Source organism: Gambusia affinis, linkage group LG14 (genome assembly GCF_019740435.1).
Source record: "Gambusia affinis linkage group LG14, SWU_Gaff_1.0, whole genome shotgun sequence".
Classification (NCBI taxonomy): domain Eukaryota; kingdom Metazoa; phylum Chordata; class Actinopteri; order Cyprinodontiformes; family Poeciliidae; genus Gambusia; species Gambusia affinis.
Genome location: NC_057881.1, coordinates 3897738 through 3915366, shown reverse-complemented (window position 1 = coordinate 3915366; position 17629 = coordinate 3897738). Strand labels below are relative to the sequence as shown.

The 17629-nt window shown below is 35.8% G+C and overlaps 1 protein-coding gene across 2 annotated transcripts in view; it reads right to left on the bottom strand.

Moving 5' to 3' along the window:
- Positions 1–17629, bottom strand: part of grin2da (glutamate receptor, ionotropic, N-methyl D-aspartate 2D, a) — a 168304-nt gene that overhangs the window by 9851 nt on the left and 140824 nt on the right. For both annotated transcript variants that reach the window (XR_006372695.1, XM_044138041.1), the window contains exons 15-18: positions 13182–13251; positions 12556–12673; positions 3641–3702; positions 3269–3439 (exon numbers count right to left, since the gene is read on the bottom strand). Coding sequence is in view for 1 of the 2 variants with exons in the window: in XM_044138041.1 (XP_043993976.1) it covers positions 3269–3439; positions 3641–3702; positions 12556–12673; positions 13182–13251 (421 nt within the window). In the remaining variant the exon portion in view is untranslated. The remainder of the gene's footprint in view (positions 1–3268; positions 3440–3640; positions 3703–12555; positions 12674–13181; positions 13252–17629) is intronic.

Below are 17629 nucleotides of genomic sequence, written 5' to 3'. Positions count from 1 at the left end.
ATGATTGTGAAAAAACAAAAAAATTACCTTTTACCAAAGTATACAATGTTGTTGCTGTTGATAGAAGAGACATTTTACAACTGCTTCAAAAAATTTTACCCATATATTTAAAACATCTTATTTGTAAAAAAAAAACAAAAAAAAACAAAAAAAAACAAAACAAAAACTAATGTGTCTATTTTATGTAATAATTTGTCTTAAGCTTTTAACTGTTTTATGGTGCAAATTGCTTTAGTTGTTTGGGTTTCTGTTCCTGCAGTCGTGTTCTCTTAAGTTTTCTTTTTTGCGCTATCTGGTTCTGAAAAGTCTGAAAACGAGTCTTCAAGTTATTGAACCGAAACATAAAACTGTGTTAAATATTCTAAATTTCTATCCCTCTTCCCCTCTAAAAAAACATAAGTCAACTGAAATTTATGCCAAATAACTATGTCCCTTCTGTGACACTGTGCTCCTCTTTCCTTTATTTACACATTAGAGAAGAGGAATGGAACTCAATTAGCAGCTCTGAGAGTGGTCATGTAAATCACAAAATCTCTATTATTCCTCACATGATAGGGGAAGATGACTCATTTGATATCCACACCATAACAATGATAAAACAGATGAGGCCTCTTGTAAATCTCTGCTCTCCACCCGGATATAGATCTAATGGAGGGGCTATAATAATGGCCCTTCTGGACAAATGAATTGGCACTCCCAGTGACAGAAGTACTACCTCAGTTCCTGGAGCAGACGATGCTGAACACTGTGAAATTGGACATCAGGGTAAGTCGCTGACTGTGCTCAAGGAAGTCACATACACACAAACTTAAAAGCAGAGGTATACATTATATATACCCTAATAAACATTTACCAACCAACCTTTAGGTGAAGAAGATGAGGTATAATCAATATTTTCCATCAAAATGAAAAATATTACAGCTAAAAGTTTAGCCAAGCATGCTGACATTATTAATGAAGAAGTGTGAAATTGAATTCCAAATTGTCCAGAATGAAGATGTACTTACAATATTTTTAAATAACAGGTACAGCAAAATAAAAAAAACAAAAAAACAAAACAAAGAAAATAAAAATTACTTTAACTAGACAATCAAAAAGACTGCTGAGAATTGAACACAAATGAACTGCCACTCGCAGTGAGAGAAGTACTACCTTCTGTCATACAAAAGCTGATCAAATTTTTTATTGAGAGTGGTCTACAATGTGTATTTTCCTGTTGTCTTTCTCAGATTTGTGCCTCAAGAGAAATCTGTCTCTGAGGTCTACACATAATTCCTTTCATTTCATAGTTGGTGTTTAACCTCTGACCTGCACTGTCAGCTGTGGGACCTTATATAGGCAGGTGTAAGCCTTTCTAAATCATGTCCAATTAACCCTCTATGGCATGGTGTTGCCCTCAGTCAACAAACTACATATCTGTATCTCACATTCCTCCTTTGTTTTACTTTTGGGGGGCATGATTTAAAGTACCACCAGACATATTTTTATCCAAATAAAAGAGGTATTGAGGTTGATGTGACCATTTACTTGGAAGAGGGACAGTACTTTTTATGAAGCAGAGTTGCATGGTACACCTTGCCTCCTACTTGTAAGTTATAGATCACTTTTCTTCATGTTTTAATTTTGGGTAACTCTATCTAAAAATATTTTTATGTCTGTGAGTATGTAAAGAAGCATTATAGATCATTTCAAGACAATTTTGTTTTTTTAGATTTTATATGGCATAAGCCATAGAAAAGTGGATTTCATTTAAGCCATAGAAACATCTCAAAGATGATCTGTGGAAAACGCTTAATGTTGAGCTCCATTGGCAAAAGAATATGAATACTTATGTAAATTCTTGATTTTTTTTATTTTTAATAGATTTACAAATCTCTCAAAAACTTCACACAGGGAATTTATATCTATAATTTAGAGGAAGAACTAATGTAATACTATTTGGAGTAAGGCTATAGAACAATGAGCTGAGTAACAACCACTTCTGACATTAAATTCTTAATGAGGTTCTTGGCGTCAAGGTCAAATTTCAAGTTCCAAATATCCCATTATTTAGGAGTTGTTAAATGTAGCAATTTTGGAAATGTCATGGAGCAGCTCAATTTAAAAGTTTTACGCAAAACTGAATATGTTCAAAATGTCAAAATGACCCCTCTTTTGTTCTAGTTTTAAAAAACCCAGCTTTTAAAAATTTCAGTGTAGTTAATTTCAACACTTTTCTTAGGACAATGTTCACTTCTGTTTTTCACTCTTATTTCAATTTAGATTTTTTATAGTAGCCATTCAAACAAACAGTACAAACATTGTTTAAAAGCACCATTGCTGTATCTATTTGGACTTCATATTTCTGACTTCATATTTGGACAGTCTGCTGCTTTCCAGTTCATCTCTGACCTCACTCTGTACTGTTATTATAATTTGTTTAATTCACTTTTCTACTTCTGGCCTGCACAACCTTTTTGCCGGCACAACATTTCTTATGCTCCATTATCTCGCCACTCAAAACTCACAACTGTCTCATTGACTGCTGGTTCTGCTCTCTTCTTATCTCAAAGCTCCCCTATCTAACAGAGCAGCTATAACTCAGTTTTCCTCTTCATTGACACCCTATATCTCTCCACTTTGAAATAATGTCTTTTCTGTGTTGTTTTTTTTTTATTTTATTTCATGCAATTTTCTGAGTTAATTATTTAACTTGTTTGCAAACTACCTTTAATTTTTTACAGTGAGCCCCACAAAAACTGCCTGACCTTAACTTACAGAAACCCTGCAGACATAAAAAGGACTCAGTTGTGCAACAGCAAAGTAATCACTCTGGATTGGGCTCTTAAAGCTCTTCTTAAAATGATCTCAAAGATAAACGCTGCTACTTATTTTGGCTTTGTTCCCTTGTCCTTACTGAGTGCCAGAGACTAGTGCCAATAAGACTGGCACCTACATGTACTTGCATGCAATCTAAATCTAAATTCCAATCATTCCAAAAACAAGAAAGAACCCAAAGAACCCTATTCTATTCTATTATTATTCCCAAACTAGGTTTTTTGTTCCTCTTTTAATATTTTAAAACTGGCTGAAGCAGACTACAGTACTTTGTACACATGACTGCTTTTATCTAAAATGAAAATATTGGAAATTCAGTAAACATCTTTAACTGCATTTCCTACTGTTGCACTCATTGAAATATATGCACATTATATTTAAAATCATGGTTTCATTTAGGAATCTGTGAACTGGAGTTCAGCTATTTATTAAAGAATCTCTTCTTTCTTACCCTGCTAAGAGCCAGGAGAAAGTCCATCCCTCCAGACCTTTTGACACAATGCCTTAGTTTCCAGTACACCAAATGCTCCCAGGCAAACACCAGCAGACTGAGGCCCATGGCCACTAGCAGCATGTAGAATACCCCTGCCATGTTGTCAATGTCCAGCTTACTGCTCATCACCTGAAGGCACAGAATAATGTAGCAGTGAGAGAAGGAAATTACAAAAATAATTCCCCTAAACTGCAACAAGAATAGACAGCGCTGATCTAGAAGCGATTGGTTGGAGAAATTCATGGTTACATCTTACTGCTTAACTAATCAATATATACACACAGAACATGGCTCAGTAGACTAAGTTAAGCTTTGAATAAGACATCATACCTCAATCTTATCATTGTGGCAAATTCCAGACAGCCAGAGGCGCTCCAGCATATCAATCTCATCTGAAAGAAAAAGGAAAGGAGTGGAAAGAAGATCAAATTGGTGAGAAGATGGGGCTGAGCAGTGATGGGTGAGTGTGCTTAAAGTGTAAAACTGAAATTAATTAAGGTTGAAGGGACACATGGAAAAGACAATTGGGAAAATAAGTTCAGTACAGCAGGAAAGGAGAAGTTAAGTAAAAAATGCAAAGAAGGGGATTTCCACATCTTTGTCATGAGATCAAGGTGTTTGATCTCCTAACACTGAAGTATGAGAAGAAAAGCTGAAGAGAGACGAAAGAAAATGTAGTTTCAACAAAAGTGAAAGGAATGGATGATGAAATTGAGCATGGTGAAGAGAAATAAGTAGAGGAAAACAATTCCCGTTTTAATATTCTTGCAAAAATGTTAAATACAGCATCTGGATAGAGACAATATAAAAATAATTATTTAAAAAAATACAACAACAACAAGAACTTGTAAAACAAACCATCAAGTGCTAAGAACATACAGAAAGTTCACAAAGAGCAGAAATGTAAAATATTTTCTCTTCAAAAGTTATGAGATCGAAAGTAAAAATTGGGAATTAGTGGTAGAGAGAAACCCTTTGAAGCCGATTCTGAAATGGCTCTGTGTCTGAGGCGAGTACACTGAGGGCACAGTGATGCGACTGCACATGGGAGATGAAAGGAGGAATACACACAAACATTACATTTTCTGCTCAAACTATCCAAAACACACACACACGAGGCACACACTCTGAACTCCAGTGAGATAGGGCTCTCTACCCTGGCCATTACTGCATTAATCAAAAAGAATGAGGTTGTTGCAAAGGAGAACGGTGCCTCATCTTTCGATGTAGAGGGCTTTAGGTGTGCATGACTGGGTTGCAGACAACTTCTGAATCAAGCACATAAGCATGGTGTCTTAAACATGGGCTAAGGATCTGTCATTGTACGCAGTCTCATGATGTCCCAGTTAAAGAGGATCCCATCCTCAATTATAAGTCGACCTTTGGGTTAATTACTGCGGCTTGGAAACGCCTCCTAACACTGTGCCACGTAAATTAAACTTCTACCACTCAGCTAGAATGACTGAAACTTCAAATTTACTCAAATAATAATAAAAAAAAATCTCACTCCAGTAATAACTGCTGTGCAAAATTAGACATCTGTTAAAAGGCTTGTTTGAATTCAAATGTCACAACAGCCTCTGAGATGAATGTTCACTGGCGGCTTACTCACAGGATCTAATTCTTCACATTTTAATCACAGCTCAGTTGGTTTATTTTCTTTCCCCATACTTTTTGACTTTCTGTATTTTATACTAAATTATTGCAGTCAATGAGCAATAAAGCTTTTACTTAGAGAAAATTTTCCACAAATAAGGCAGCAGAAGCAGATAATTCCATCTGTGTCGTCCCTTCCTCACAATAGAAGAAAGGATTTAGCATGCAGACCATAAAATTAAATTCAAGGTTCCATCTGTGAACAGCTTTTTTGTGACTTGTAAACAATCATTGTAAATTCACTCCTGTTTAAATCCACCATTCCTGTATTCCTCCAACATCCACTCACTGGTTTACAGTAAAGAATTAAGCCTCCAGAATTTTTTAATCCTCTCAATGGCATTGTGGAAAATATCTCCCTTATCCAATCTGTGCAAAAAAGCAGTAAGTTAAGGCTATTATCACCTGAGGCAGCTCTACAGATACAGCATCACCTGCTGTGACTGCAAAAGCAGGCAAACAAGAGGAATCCTACCAAGTGCTTATCACATCAACATGATTTTCTCATATCAAATAAGCAAACTGTGTATTGTGTTTGAGGTTATGTCATGTGTTTGACATCTCCTGCACTAATGTAAAAAAAAATATATATATATATTCAATGCGCAATAGACTCAACACAGAAGAAAAATAGGTATGTTGAAGACTTAGCCAAAGTCTTCAGTTCTTTGCTAAACCATTTTCCTTCATTGGAGAAAACTGGAATATTCTAAATAAATAAAATAAGGCCAAGGAAAACTAATTATCTAAAAGTAAATTTTAGAAAACCTGGATGATCATAATAGACTCTGGCATCCTTTCAATTTCTAGATAAATGATTATTTTAGTGTCATGGCAACTAGTCATCTGTTTTTATTATTCCATCGTTTTTTGTACTTTTAGGACAAGGCTGCATACCTATACATTGTTCCTCAGTTGAGTGGAATTGGATGGTTATACAATCTTGTTTTAAAATGGCAGAAAAAAAGAGCACATTCAGTCTGCTCTTTTCACGTTTGTATTTAATAAAAAGAAAAAAAAGCTGTCATATTTGGATTGGATTACTGTCTATGCTCTGTAACATTCTGGAGCGAAGTTATATTCAGCATATGAATAAGCAAAAAAGTGTTGGGAGATGCATTGGATTGGACAGAAAACACAGGAAAGTAATTGGAAGGTAGTGCAAAGGCTACTTTGTGAGTGACAGAAGTAAATTACGTTTGGCACCGTCATGTCATCTGTCTCAGAGAAAAATTGCTTTGTCAAGATATCAACAAATCTTTAAAAGATGAGATAATGATTGAAAAAACAGTTTTAGAAGACAGATATTTTTATACTCCAAAGGATGGTGGATGCAAAATATATTTAATGCTTTGTTTTTAACAAAGCATAAAATATGCACTCTGCACTCACTGGCAACCAAAACAAGGATAGTGAATAAGAAAAAAAAAGCAAAATAAAAAAGATTCAAAACACTTTTCTCACATTATAAAATCAAACTATAGTCAAGGAAAAAAAAGTCAGTTAAGACATTTGTTTTTAACCTGTCACAGTTATTGTCACTCACAAAGATTTACAAAAATATAAATTTGAGAGAATATTTGTCATTTCTGCTTTGTTACTTTGTTGTTGTTTATTCTTAACTTCCCAAACATGTTTTTCTGGATATACATATGGGATGAAAAGAACTAATTCTTGTAGCATTTCTCTAGCTCACATATGTCAGAGTCAAGGCCCGCGGGCCACATCCGGCCCGCGAGAAGATTTTCTACGGCCCCTGGGATGATCTTGATTTATTATTAGAACCGGCCCGCAGCAAGCCGGCACCCCGTCTGAAAAAATGCGAGATGCACCCCCCCCCCCGTTCGATCCTCACAACGCGCGCACCCCCCCCCGTTCGATCCTCACAACGCGCACCCCCCCTTCGATCCTCACAACGCGCGCACCCCCGCAGGAAATTTACGAAGGCTTGGGCCGGTCCGCTGCACTAGACCAAATGCGTCATTTAAAAAAATCCCAATGAACATTCGATCAGTCCGGCCCTCGGCTTGTAGCTAAATTTTTTATTTGGCCCTCCGTCCATTTGACTTTGACACCCCTGCTCTAGCTGTTCCAGGGTTCTTGTCATCAAAGACAATTTAAACACCAGGAATCTAACAAAAAAACAATGGACTCTGTTAGAAAAGTAAAAAGAATCACTATTTAGTCTGTGGATTGGGCCATAATCAAAATGTCTGTAATCAATAATCAATGTGTTTGTTTGGCCCTAGTTGCAACGCTGGTTAAATACAATCTATAACACATGCTATCATTCCCAGATATTCTTTTTGGGGATAAAAAAATGCCCTGGAACATGAAGGCGGCCAGCATCTTCATAAGCTGTGCCTGGAATGCCGAGGCAGAAAACACAGAAAACAACAAAATATTTTTTTCTTTGTGGAGCAAAAGCAATTTATTTTTTTAAAATAAATTTTTCTTATTGTCCATTGAAACTATTAAACCACTGCAACTGTGTGCACTGTGTGCGTGTGCAGGCGTGTGCGTGTGTGTGTAAGGGAAAAGTTAGAGTTAGGCAGTGATAAATGGTTGTCTGAATGAAAATAATGAGTTTCACATTTTGTGCAAATAAAAAAGAAAACATTTAAAATGAACAGAAACCATAAACTGCTTCATCAAAAACATACATAAAGCTTCTAGTTCTTATTCTTACCTTCAATAATGAAACGAATAGGAAAAAAATGATACTGTTGGATATGAAAGAGGCAACCCTCCACCAGAAACAGTTTTTCAGGGTTGAATTTAGGAGAAAATAAATCACACACAGAGATGTGTAATTACAGCACAGCATTCAAAACTCTGTTTATTTTATCCCGTCTCTGTAAAATTTACATTTTAAATACTTGCAGACATAAAGTTGATCTGCATATGCATTATAAATGTGCTGTTTTTGACTGCAGGTAGAGTAAGTGCATGTTTATTTGTGGCTAAATGAGCAAAAGCGTGCACCGTTAGAACGAAAGCAGGGATGCTGGGTACAAAGGCTACGCAACACATGATTTTTCTGTGTGCTCATAGACATCATTCAAAGAATCTCTACTGAATAATTTTCACTACATATTTAACCATAACAACATTTAGGACAATAATGATACTGAAAGGTTTAGAGGCACACATGTTTGGATGTTCTCAAAGCTCAATTTTGTGAAGTAATTCAGGGACTAACATATTAATTATCATGTCCTATGCTGTTCACACCAAAGCTTTTTATAAAATGTCTAAATGAAAGTTTGATGGAAAAAGCAGAGTAGTTGCCAATGCACATTTGTTATTTAAACAACAAAACTCCAACTGTGAAAAAACACAAAGCAAGACAGGAACACTCCAGATCCACACAAGCATCTGACTCTTCTTTCGGTTATAAAATGGAGATCAACATCTGGGTCAATGGAAACTCAAAGCAATTTAAAAAAGGATGTAAACAACAAAAGAAATCAATTTCCCCCAGGTGTATTGTACTGCAACAGTTTTCCCTACTTTCAGTGCCAAAAGATGTTCATATTCACATTTTCTTTTGTGTTTCTTTTTTGGGTGTGTGTGTGTGTGTGTGTGCGGGTGAGTTTTATTGCTTTTGCTCAGTCAGCATGAAGCTGTGTGAGAGGCACAAAGAAACAGCGTGGTGGAGGCAAACTTTGGATGTATGCTGCTGTGGGATTTTCACTGAAATACAATGTCAGCAGTTATAAGTGCATATACTTCTGCATCTGGGTGTTCTGATAGCATCTCCTTTGAAGGTAGTTTATTTCTCTAAACTCCGTCGGAGCCGAATGTAACTTGGCAGTAAGCTATCTCACCTTAAAGATATTACGTTACAAGCACTGTTACGCCTCAGATTCTCTCACAAACGTACACATAATTTCCAATTTTGTCAAAGCCTATAATGAAAATGAAGTCCTAGAACATATCAGTACATGTAATCAGATTTAGACTTAAAAGTCAGCTTTTTTAATAAAGTTTAATAAAGTAAAGGATTGGATTCTCAGCGATAGTTAAAAATGACCCAGCTAGCTATTTTACAGTGCCTGATAAATTAACAAGCTTTCAAGATGCAACATTGTTTCTGCACACAAAGGTAATGCAAATAGCTCTGGTCTTTGAGAATGTGAAGCCGTGGCTGCAAATTAAGTTAATATACATAAATATGGATAGGCATCCCAATGTAAAATTCCCCATTTAATTGCATTAGCACAGAGAGTTGAAGCTTTTTTAGAAGCAGTTCTGTCCTTTCATCTTGTTACAGAATTAGAAAGAAATATAGAAGGACATCAAATGAAATAGCCAGACATCTCATTTCAAGAAGGAATAAGCATATCTTACTTTTAATATCCATGTGCCATCAGCCAGTAGGGCCATCTGCCCCTGGGAGCTGCTGTCACTGCTTGCATTGAGGCATTTGCCACCATCTCTTGTTCACTAATTGCAAAGAGGCTAAATTACTCCTCAGGGAAGCCAATTTGATGACTGACCATGTGAAAAAAAGGAAATGACATCCCTCTAACAAAGAGGTGGATTACGAGGACCAATTACAGAACCCGTTTAGGGCCACAGTGCATTTTACAGTGCCTGATAAATTAATATATATTTGAGGTTGATTACATGATTGCTGCAGCTCAGACTTTAGGTTCCAAATGAATAACCTGAAGAGCAAAATTAAGCAAAACAGTAGAGGCAAAAAAAAAAAAAAAACATGCTGGTCCCACAAATAAGCATGGAAATTTATTCACACTCCTGGATGAACAAGCATTTTCCAGTATTCCTAAACCCATACTTATTGATTTGTTTATCTATTTGTCCTAGAGTTTGCAATGTTAATGGTCCTTAAAGATCCTTTTTGTCTGGGAGAATTGTTAAACTAGTAAATAAATTACACTGACCAGAAACAAACTTCTTGGTTGAATGGAAATTATTTCAAAGCAAATCATTTTCATCTAAGAAATGCACTCCTAGTTTTATGGCATGCTTGACTTTTGGCTGCTTCAACGGTTTTATTATTTCTTCTTTATTGTTTCTTCTAAAAGTAGCAATGAGACAGTTTCCTACACACACAATCTATATTTTTTATTTTTTACATTCAATTAAAAGTGTTTTATTTGAGTGTAATAGAAATAGATTTTCAGTAATAGGAAGTCTATTACTGAAGTAACATTTTCAACTAGTTTAACTTGGACCCCATCTCTTGGTGTATCAGCTAACAGTATTTGCATGTGTGAATAAGAGAGCAAATTCAGAAATGAAAAAGGAAAGATAATGCATCTTATAAATGAGAGAAAAATGTAAAACTCTTAGTCATGTGTGACTGGTTTGGCTCTTGACCTCAAACACTGATGTGAACAGCTGCCATTTCTTACAAGTTTTCCTCTCTTTCCCTTAACTAGTGACTTGAATAACTTTATCATACATTTTGAACTCTAATGAGTTCCTTGTCTTCCTCCACCTGTCTGTTTCACTAATTATCTCATTCATTCTTCACCTAATCATAAAGTCTTGGAAAGGAAACATTCTCATGTCAGTTTAAATTAAAATTCAAAACTAATTTTGAAACAGCTTGGCAAAAAAACCAAACAAACAAAAAAAAAAGACAACAAAACAATCATAAATAGGCTACTTTATCAAAGTTTTCAAAGTTCCAAGTTTCTTTCTGCATCAGAATAAAATTCCACCATTAGAATCAGTGAATCCAGTATTTTCATTTTGCACTAACTAGTTTATTCAATATAACAGATGTATTGTTAATTCTCATCTTCCAACCTTTGCTCTGAACCATCGCACATGCACCTCTGCCAAGATACTATCATTTTTCTTGCATTTTATTTAATAACTGCCCATCCCTATCCCCATAGAGATAGGGATGGCCACAAGAGTGTTTTCAAGAGGCCAGAAGTATCACAGGAGCAATTCCTGATGACCATCATTAATCAGTCTGTTGCTTGTGGCATCATTCTGATTTATATGAAAAAAATCAGCTATTATACTATAGGGTTTTCCACCACAGTATTTCCACTGTTAGAACGATGTCCAGGCTTGAGTCGATTCTTAATTGGCTTAATTACTAATATTAGTTTTCCAGAAAGTTTCCAGTAATGGTTTGATGCTCCCTGTTTTATTAAGTTTTATAGCATCAAAATACATAGAGACAGTTTTATTACACACATCACATTTTTCCTCATTACAGTACTAACAAAAATTATGTTTGAGAGCAGCCTGTAGTGTGAACCAGCTTATCTCTGACTGACAGCAGCAGTGCTAAATTTGAAAGCTATACAAAGTTTTTCAAGTAAGATTTGAAACATGGCATGGGCCATATTTCTGACTTCTAAAAAGTATTACAGAAGATTGAAAATGGTTCTTTCCTGTGAACCAGCATTTTGTTGCCAGAATCAATGCTGGAGGCAATACAAACATTTTAGAGGACACCTGGATTTGAAGGCCTAAACTGAAAACCTCACAAAGCTTGATCTAGATTCTAGATGAAGTTGTGTTCCTTTCACCGTTTTCCCTTACAACCATGTTGCTAGCACTTTGAAACCCATGTCATGTGGGTCTCTAAGGGGTATTTGTTTTCTTTCTTTCTGCACTTTAACTCCTGGAATGTCTTTGAGGTTTGTACTCTGCTTTTGATATTCTCATGTTCATCAAGGTGGGTGTATATAGCAATGGGGTTGAATTCCAATGTTCTCCCATATTATGACCAGGTGTGTTACTTTTTTGTGAACTTATTTTTTATTTATTATTATTATTATTATTATTATTATTATTATTATTATTATTATTATTATTATTATTATTATTATTATTATTATTATTATTATTATTATTATTATTATGAGAGATGAAAAATTATAATGTGAAATTTTTTACATAAGAGAAATGGCAGATAGGGTAATGTAATGATGAAGTCGTGTACCGTTTTGTGTTAAAGGCAGTTTTATTTTGCTATGGCATTGTGTTTTCTATGGTAAGCAACAGTTTGAGAGAGTTACTCATGCACTCATCTCTAAGCTACTCCTCATGTCAAAGATTTTACATCTGTAAACAGCTGCAAATGGAACTGACAGATCAGATGTGTTTAAGTCATAAAATGAGATTGTGAAACTTCGGTTTCACATATTTTAGATTTTGCTGCGATAACGATTAAAAAACATGCATTTTTTTTTTTCCTGGATGAAATTTATGATGCTTCAGGAATCCCCTTTAGTACCTCTGAGTTGCAGCACCTCTGAAGTACGTTTTCTTTCTTAGGATATGCTTCATATATTAGGCAACCTGGTTCAAAAATTTAGAAGAGATTTATAATTTTTATGCCTCTATTAGCTGTTCATGAGGCCTGGAGACATCTCAAATGTAGGTGTTTTATTCTGCTGCTTGACTAATATCAGCACCTGGTTGTGTTTAAATTTTCCTCAGAGAAATTAAATACAAAATGAGTTCTTGTTGGTATGCTTCAGGCTTATTACTCAGTCATATGATAATTACATGGCATAAAAAATATTATCAAGTCTAAATTTTCTTTTTCTTCAACTGCATGTAATGTGAGCTGTCTTTTTTTCTCTTACCATCGCCAACTAATTGCAGCAGAGCCAGGTCCAATGGTCGTTTCCAGCGAGAATTCTTGTGCAGGGCAATGCCATAGCCTGTGGTAGCAAACACTTTCCCAGACCCAATGGTCATCACCTTAGGGGGTCAAGCACACATAGATAAATAAACATTATTACATCCCTTCTGTCATTGCTGCCTCAGTGTGGTTATCTCTGTTTAAATATTTGCGTTACTAAAAATCCCAGCGCTGGAGAATGAGAAATGGTTTTGGGGAAGGGGTGCAGCTTTACATCAGTTGTAGTAATTACTGCAGCAGTGGCTGTTGTATGAACCAGCTGGGAGCGTGGGCCTCACACAGACATCATTACAAATTATGACTGAGAGATTTTTATCTGTCCTGCAAGTGCCGCATCAGATGCAACCTTATAAATAAATCAACATCAGTGCTGTCTAAAAATGACATTATTAATTTAGCTAAAGGCCCAAGGGATCAATAAAATGGTGTCTGATGTGTTTGCTTGATTTATTGAAGGCTTATTTGGCCCTTGTAGAAATGTTCATTTAGATTGCTTAAGGGATCTCCTGCCCATATGTATGAGTGTGTCAGTGTGCAGGTCTGTGAAATGGCAGACCTATTCCTTACCTTGCAGCCCTCGTCCTTCCTGGCCATATAGTTCAGCACAGCAGCATCATAAATAAAGGCATCTAGTTTTCTGCAAGGGAAGAATGAAGGTGGAAAATTGCATCACAGAATTGGAAATCACTGCCCTGGAGCTAAATGACTAGAACAAGCACACAAAATGACCGAATTGGCGGAAAAACCAGCACTGTAAAAACAACCCTGCACAAAAGAAAACTGATTTTAAAGGCGGCCACTTTCTACACACAATTCTGTACCAACTTTCAAAAATCTTACAAGGAGATATTTATCATGGTGGAGGCAAAGATGTCATTTCTTCTCCTACAATAGCCACAAAAGAACATAATACAATGCAACATCAGGGGAGGCTTAGATTCGAGTAAAAGGGAGTGAATGCCGCTTTAGCTCAGCAGGAGAAAGGCTCACAGTTGCTGTAATCTCCATCTGCAGCTGCCAGCAGAAACACAGATTGTTACATAAATGTGCAGACATGTTCATCTTGCCAGCATACTCCAGCTACAGTTCTGTTGAAGTCACATTCGAAATGTTATCCATTTCCCATTTCTTAACATATATGCAGATAATTTCATGGACAAAGTTAAAAAGTACCTGGATGACCCAAACACCACAGCTACAATCATTTCAGGTATACATTTGCTCTTTTAGTTTACTTTGAAACTTGGAAAATCTCTCATGTTAGTTTCCATGATTTCATAATATCCTAGGAGAACTACTCTGTATCTGACAGTACATCTACTGAAGTATAGGATTTTCCTCTTCAAAAGCTCTCAATTTAGGCTCCCCAAGCAGTCACAAATAAGGTTAAACGTTAATTTGAAAAAATATGTGTGACATCTCATTAGTCCAGAACTAGCTCTCAGTTCTATTGTTGGCTCAGGCTACTCAGGAAGCTCCCTCGAAGGACAGAAAACTTTCTTTCAGGATTCCCTGCATCTCCATGAGTTACAAATACCACTGCACCACATTACTTTTCTGTACCTGTTCTTAAACTGCCTGAATGTTGCTTTGCTGAAACAGCTTCAAGAAAGAAACACAAATTACTTGAGCTTATGACTGGGGAATTGGTTCAGCCTGATAAACATGCTTAACCAAAATGTTTTCTGCACATTTTCACTCCTTTCATCCAGGAAAATCTAATTTATTTAAACATTTAGCTCCAAATTGAACATAATGTAGCAGTTTTGCTAACTGAGAAGTAGTGTTTGTTAGCTATTTGAAAGTATTGCAACAAGTGAAGATGAAATTCACATCTATTTTTTATAAAACAAAAAATAAACAAATTTTTCAGCTGAATCTCAAAGTTGAAGCATCACCCCAGAAGAACTGAAAGTGTGCAGTGCCGGTGAAAAATAAAAACAATAATTCCCTTGACTGAGTATAATACATCTGAATATCATAAAATAAAAAGAAAAAAACAAATAAAGACTCCCTCTCCTCGCCATACACACAATGTACTAAAATGTTTACCAAACACTTTTAATCAACTTAAATGTGAGGTCAAGCAAGACTCACAGCTCTAATAAGAAACATAGCATAGAAATGCTTCACAGGAGTTTCAAATTAGGCAGGCTGTGAAAAATTAATGGAGATAAAAAGTGAATTAAAACCATTCATAATGAAATAATAGACTGAATTTAACAGCTCAGCTCAGACTGATGATGCATATCTGAGCATATGATGATAAATTTGTCAGTACACCTGCTCTTCTACTTCCCATTCATTTATATTCACACTGAGGAAGCAGCATGCTACAACCAGGCCCATCATAGAAGCAGACTGTGCTTTTTGATGCAAAACTGGGAAGAGGTGAGGAGGTTATGTCGAAGGAGAGAGACGAAGCGGAGGAAAGAGGGATGATGAAGAGATGATAGATGAGATTATTTGAGGGATGGGAGAAGTAACAGCAAAGAAACAGCAAAGACATCAATTAGCTGTTAGCAAGGAGTTCATGAGGGATGAGAGAAACAAAGGATTGTAAGGAAAAAGTGAGAGAGGAAAATATGGAAATGCAATGTTTGTCAGAAATTCCAGGAATCTTCATGATATCTGGCTTTGAAGGCATGAACTTATGATTCCTTTCTAAATAATATCAACTTGGGATGAATCCAGGGACATAAGCAGAGTAAGATAAACAGTAGATAACAAGAGAGGGAGTGAGATGAAGAGATAGATAAAGAGAGGTAGTTACTGATGTAGAAGGCACAAGGAAGATGAGCAGATATGATAAAAGGAATGTATCATCAAAACTTGTTCAGTCATGTCTCATCTGCGTTGCTCCCCCTCAATCTTAACCCCCGCACTCCTTGAACAGAATTAACTGCGCAATGTATATTTTACTGTAAGGAGCTTGGTGGTTATGATTTTCCCACCGCACTGCGGTTGTGGTTGGTATGTATTATTAACAAGCTGTTCATTTTCTTTGGCTGTTTGTTTGCCTCTCTCTCCTCGTCCTTCATGCAGCAACAATGATCCTGAAGGGACCTCAGAGGTTACAACAGTTAGCTGAAGCTTCTGAGGTAGCACAGATCAATGTGCTCACAGTCACCCAAAAGGACTGGATGAAACAACTGCCTCAAGTAAAGGATAACATTTGTCAAAAAATAAAGAGTTTACAGATTTGGTGTGGAGTTTGTACATCTCAAATGTTTCACATCTTATCTCATCAAATCACAGACTTTAATGATTGAATGAGTTTATGTATGTGGCCAACACAAAGGACCATATACATTGTTTAAAAATCATTTATACTTTTATCTAGCTACCTTTAATTTGACACCCCAAAATAAAATCCAAGGGAACACATTTCTTAGGAAGTCACTTAATTAGTAAACGTTGTTTATCTGTGGTTAATATCTAATCTGAACAAATCCAGCTGTTCTGGGAAGGCATCCATGGCTTTTTGTAGTTTATTTAAACTGCTGAACATGCCAGACATTTCAGGGATTCATTTTTGAAAGAGTTATTAAAAAATTTTCCACAGTTCAACATTTTATGAAGGACTGTTAAAGCCATTTTTTGAGAATTAAAACTCCTTTTCTGCCATTAATAGATTGAAGTGGCAGGATCACCTTGTATTAAAGAGAGATTTTTAAATGTTACAGAAGACTCCAGACAAGGGCAGAGTTTCAACTTGCAGCAGGATGACAACATTAACCAAAAAACATAAAATACAATGGACTACTTTAGTAGTATATCCATGTGTTAGAAACTCCTGGGTAAAGTCCAGTCCAAGTTCCGAGGGAAAGTCTGTTGCAAAACTTCAACATTGATTTTCACAGAAGCTCTCTATCCAATTTTACAGAGCTTGAGTTATTTTGAGCTGAATAATGGGGGAAAACATCCCTCTGCACATGTGAAAAGCTGCAGCTTCACACTGCAGTAAAAGGTGGTTTCATAATGTGTTAATTTAATGGGTCTGCAAAAGAAATGCCAGGATGCTGTTATGTGTTCTTCTTTGTGCTGTTCTCTCATACAGACTAAAGTAAAATCCATTAAAGTTTGGAGTTCAAATGAGACAATAGAAACATTTACAGGGTTTAAATAATCTTGCAAACTGTAAATCAAGGGTAAGTACTAATGTAAAAAAATATTTTACATTAGTAAATATCACCAATTGTTTTGGTGATATTTAACACCAAAACAATTTAAAAGTAAAAATCTGCTCAATAAATTGTCTTGTGGATGCTAAGAATTTGCTTTTAAAAGCAAATGAGACATGAGTTCAATAAAGAGCAAAGCTGTCTGCCTACAGAGTCACAAAATGTACAATTAAACCATTGTAAAGGACATCCAATCAGAACATAATAATTGCATCATATATCCTGCAGAACACAATAGCAATAATAAAGTACAACATTGTTAATGTTGCCAGTGGAAGTGTTAAAACTTTAACTGTTTGGTACTGAAAGCTTACTGGCTAAAATAAACCAAACAATCTTTTACAAAATGCATTTTTTATTTCCAGCCGTGGGCTCCTCTGTAATGTTGGAGTGTGTTACATTGAAAAAGTGTGTTTTGTGTTTGACATGGTGTTGGATTAAACCCCTAGAGAAATTAAGCCATTTTTTGGGGGCATTAATTATCTTCCAACTACATTAGCCATCACCTCAGATTAAAGAATGGACACCACCAAGTGTATGTTCACAAATTAATGAGATAAACCTCTCAGTCAGTGAGAGCTTGACTAAAACTGAAAGTTGTTTCAGAATGTACGCAATTCAGTTTTACATTAGCAAAATATACTTTTTTTTAAACTAAATGTGTGATGGACATTTACGCATTAAAGATGCGGATTCCCACATCTAATTGAGTGTTTATTTGAGTTGCTGGTAAATGTGTAATACCATATGCTAAAAAGGCACAACTTGTAAGATCTTTTCAGAATTAAATACAAAACTGTTTGGCATCACAGCAGCATCCTTACCTTACTG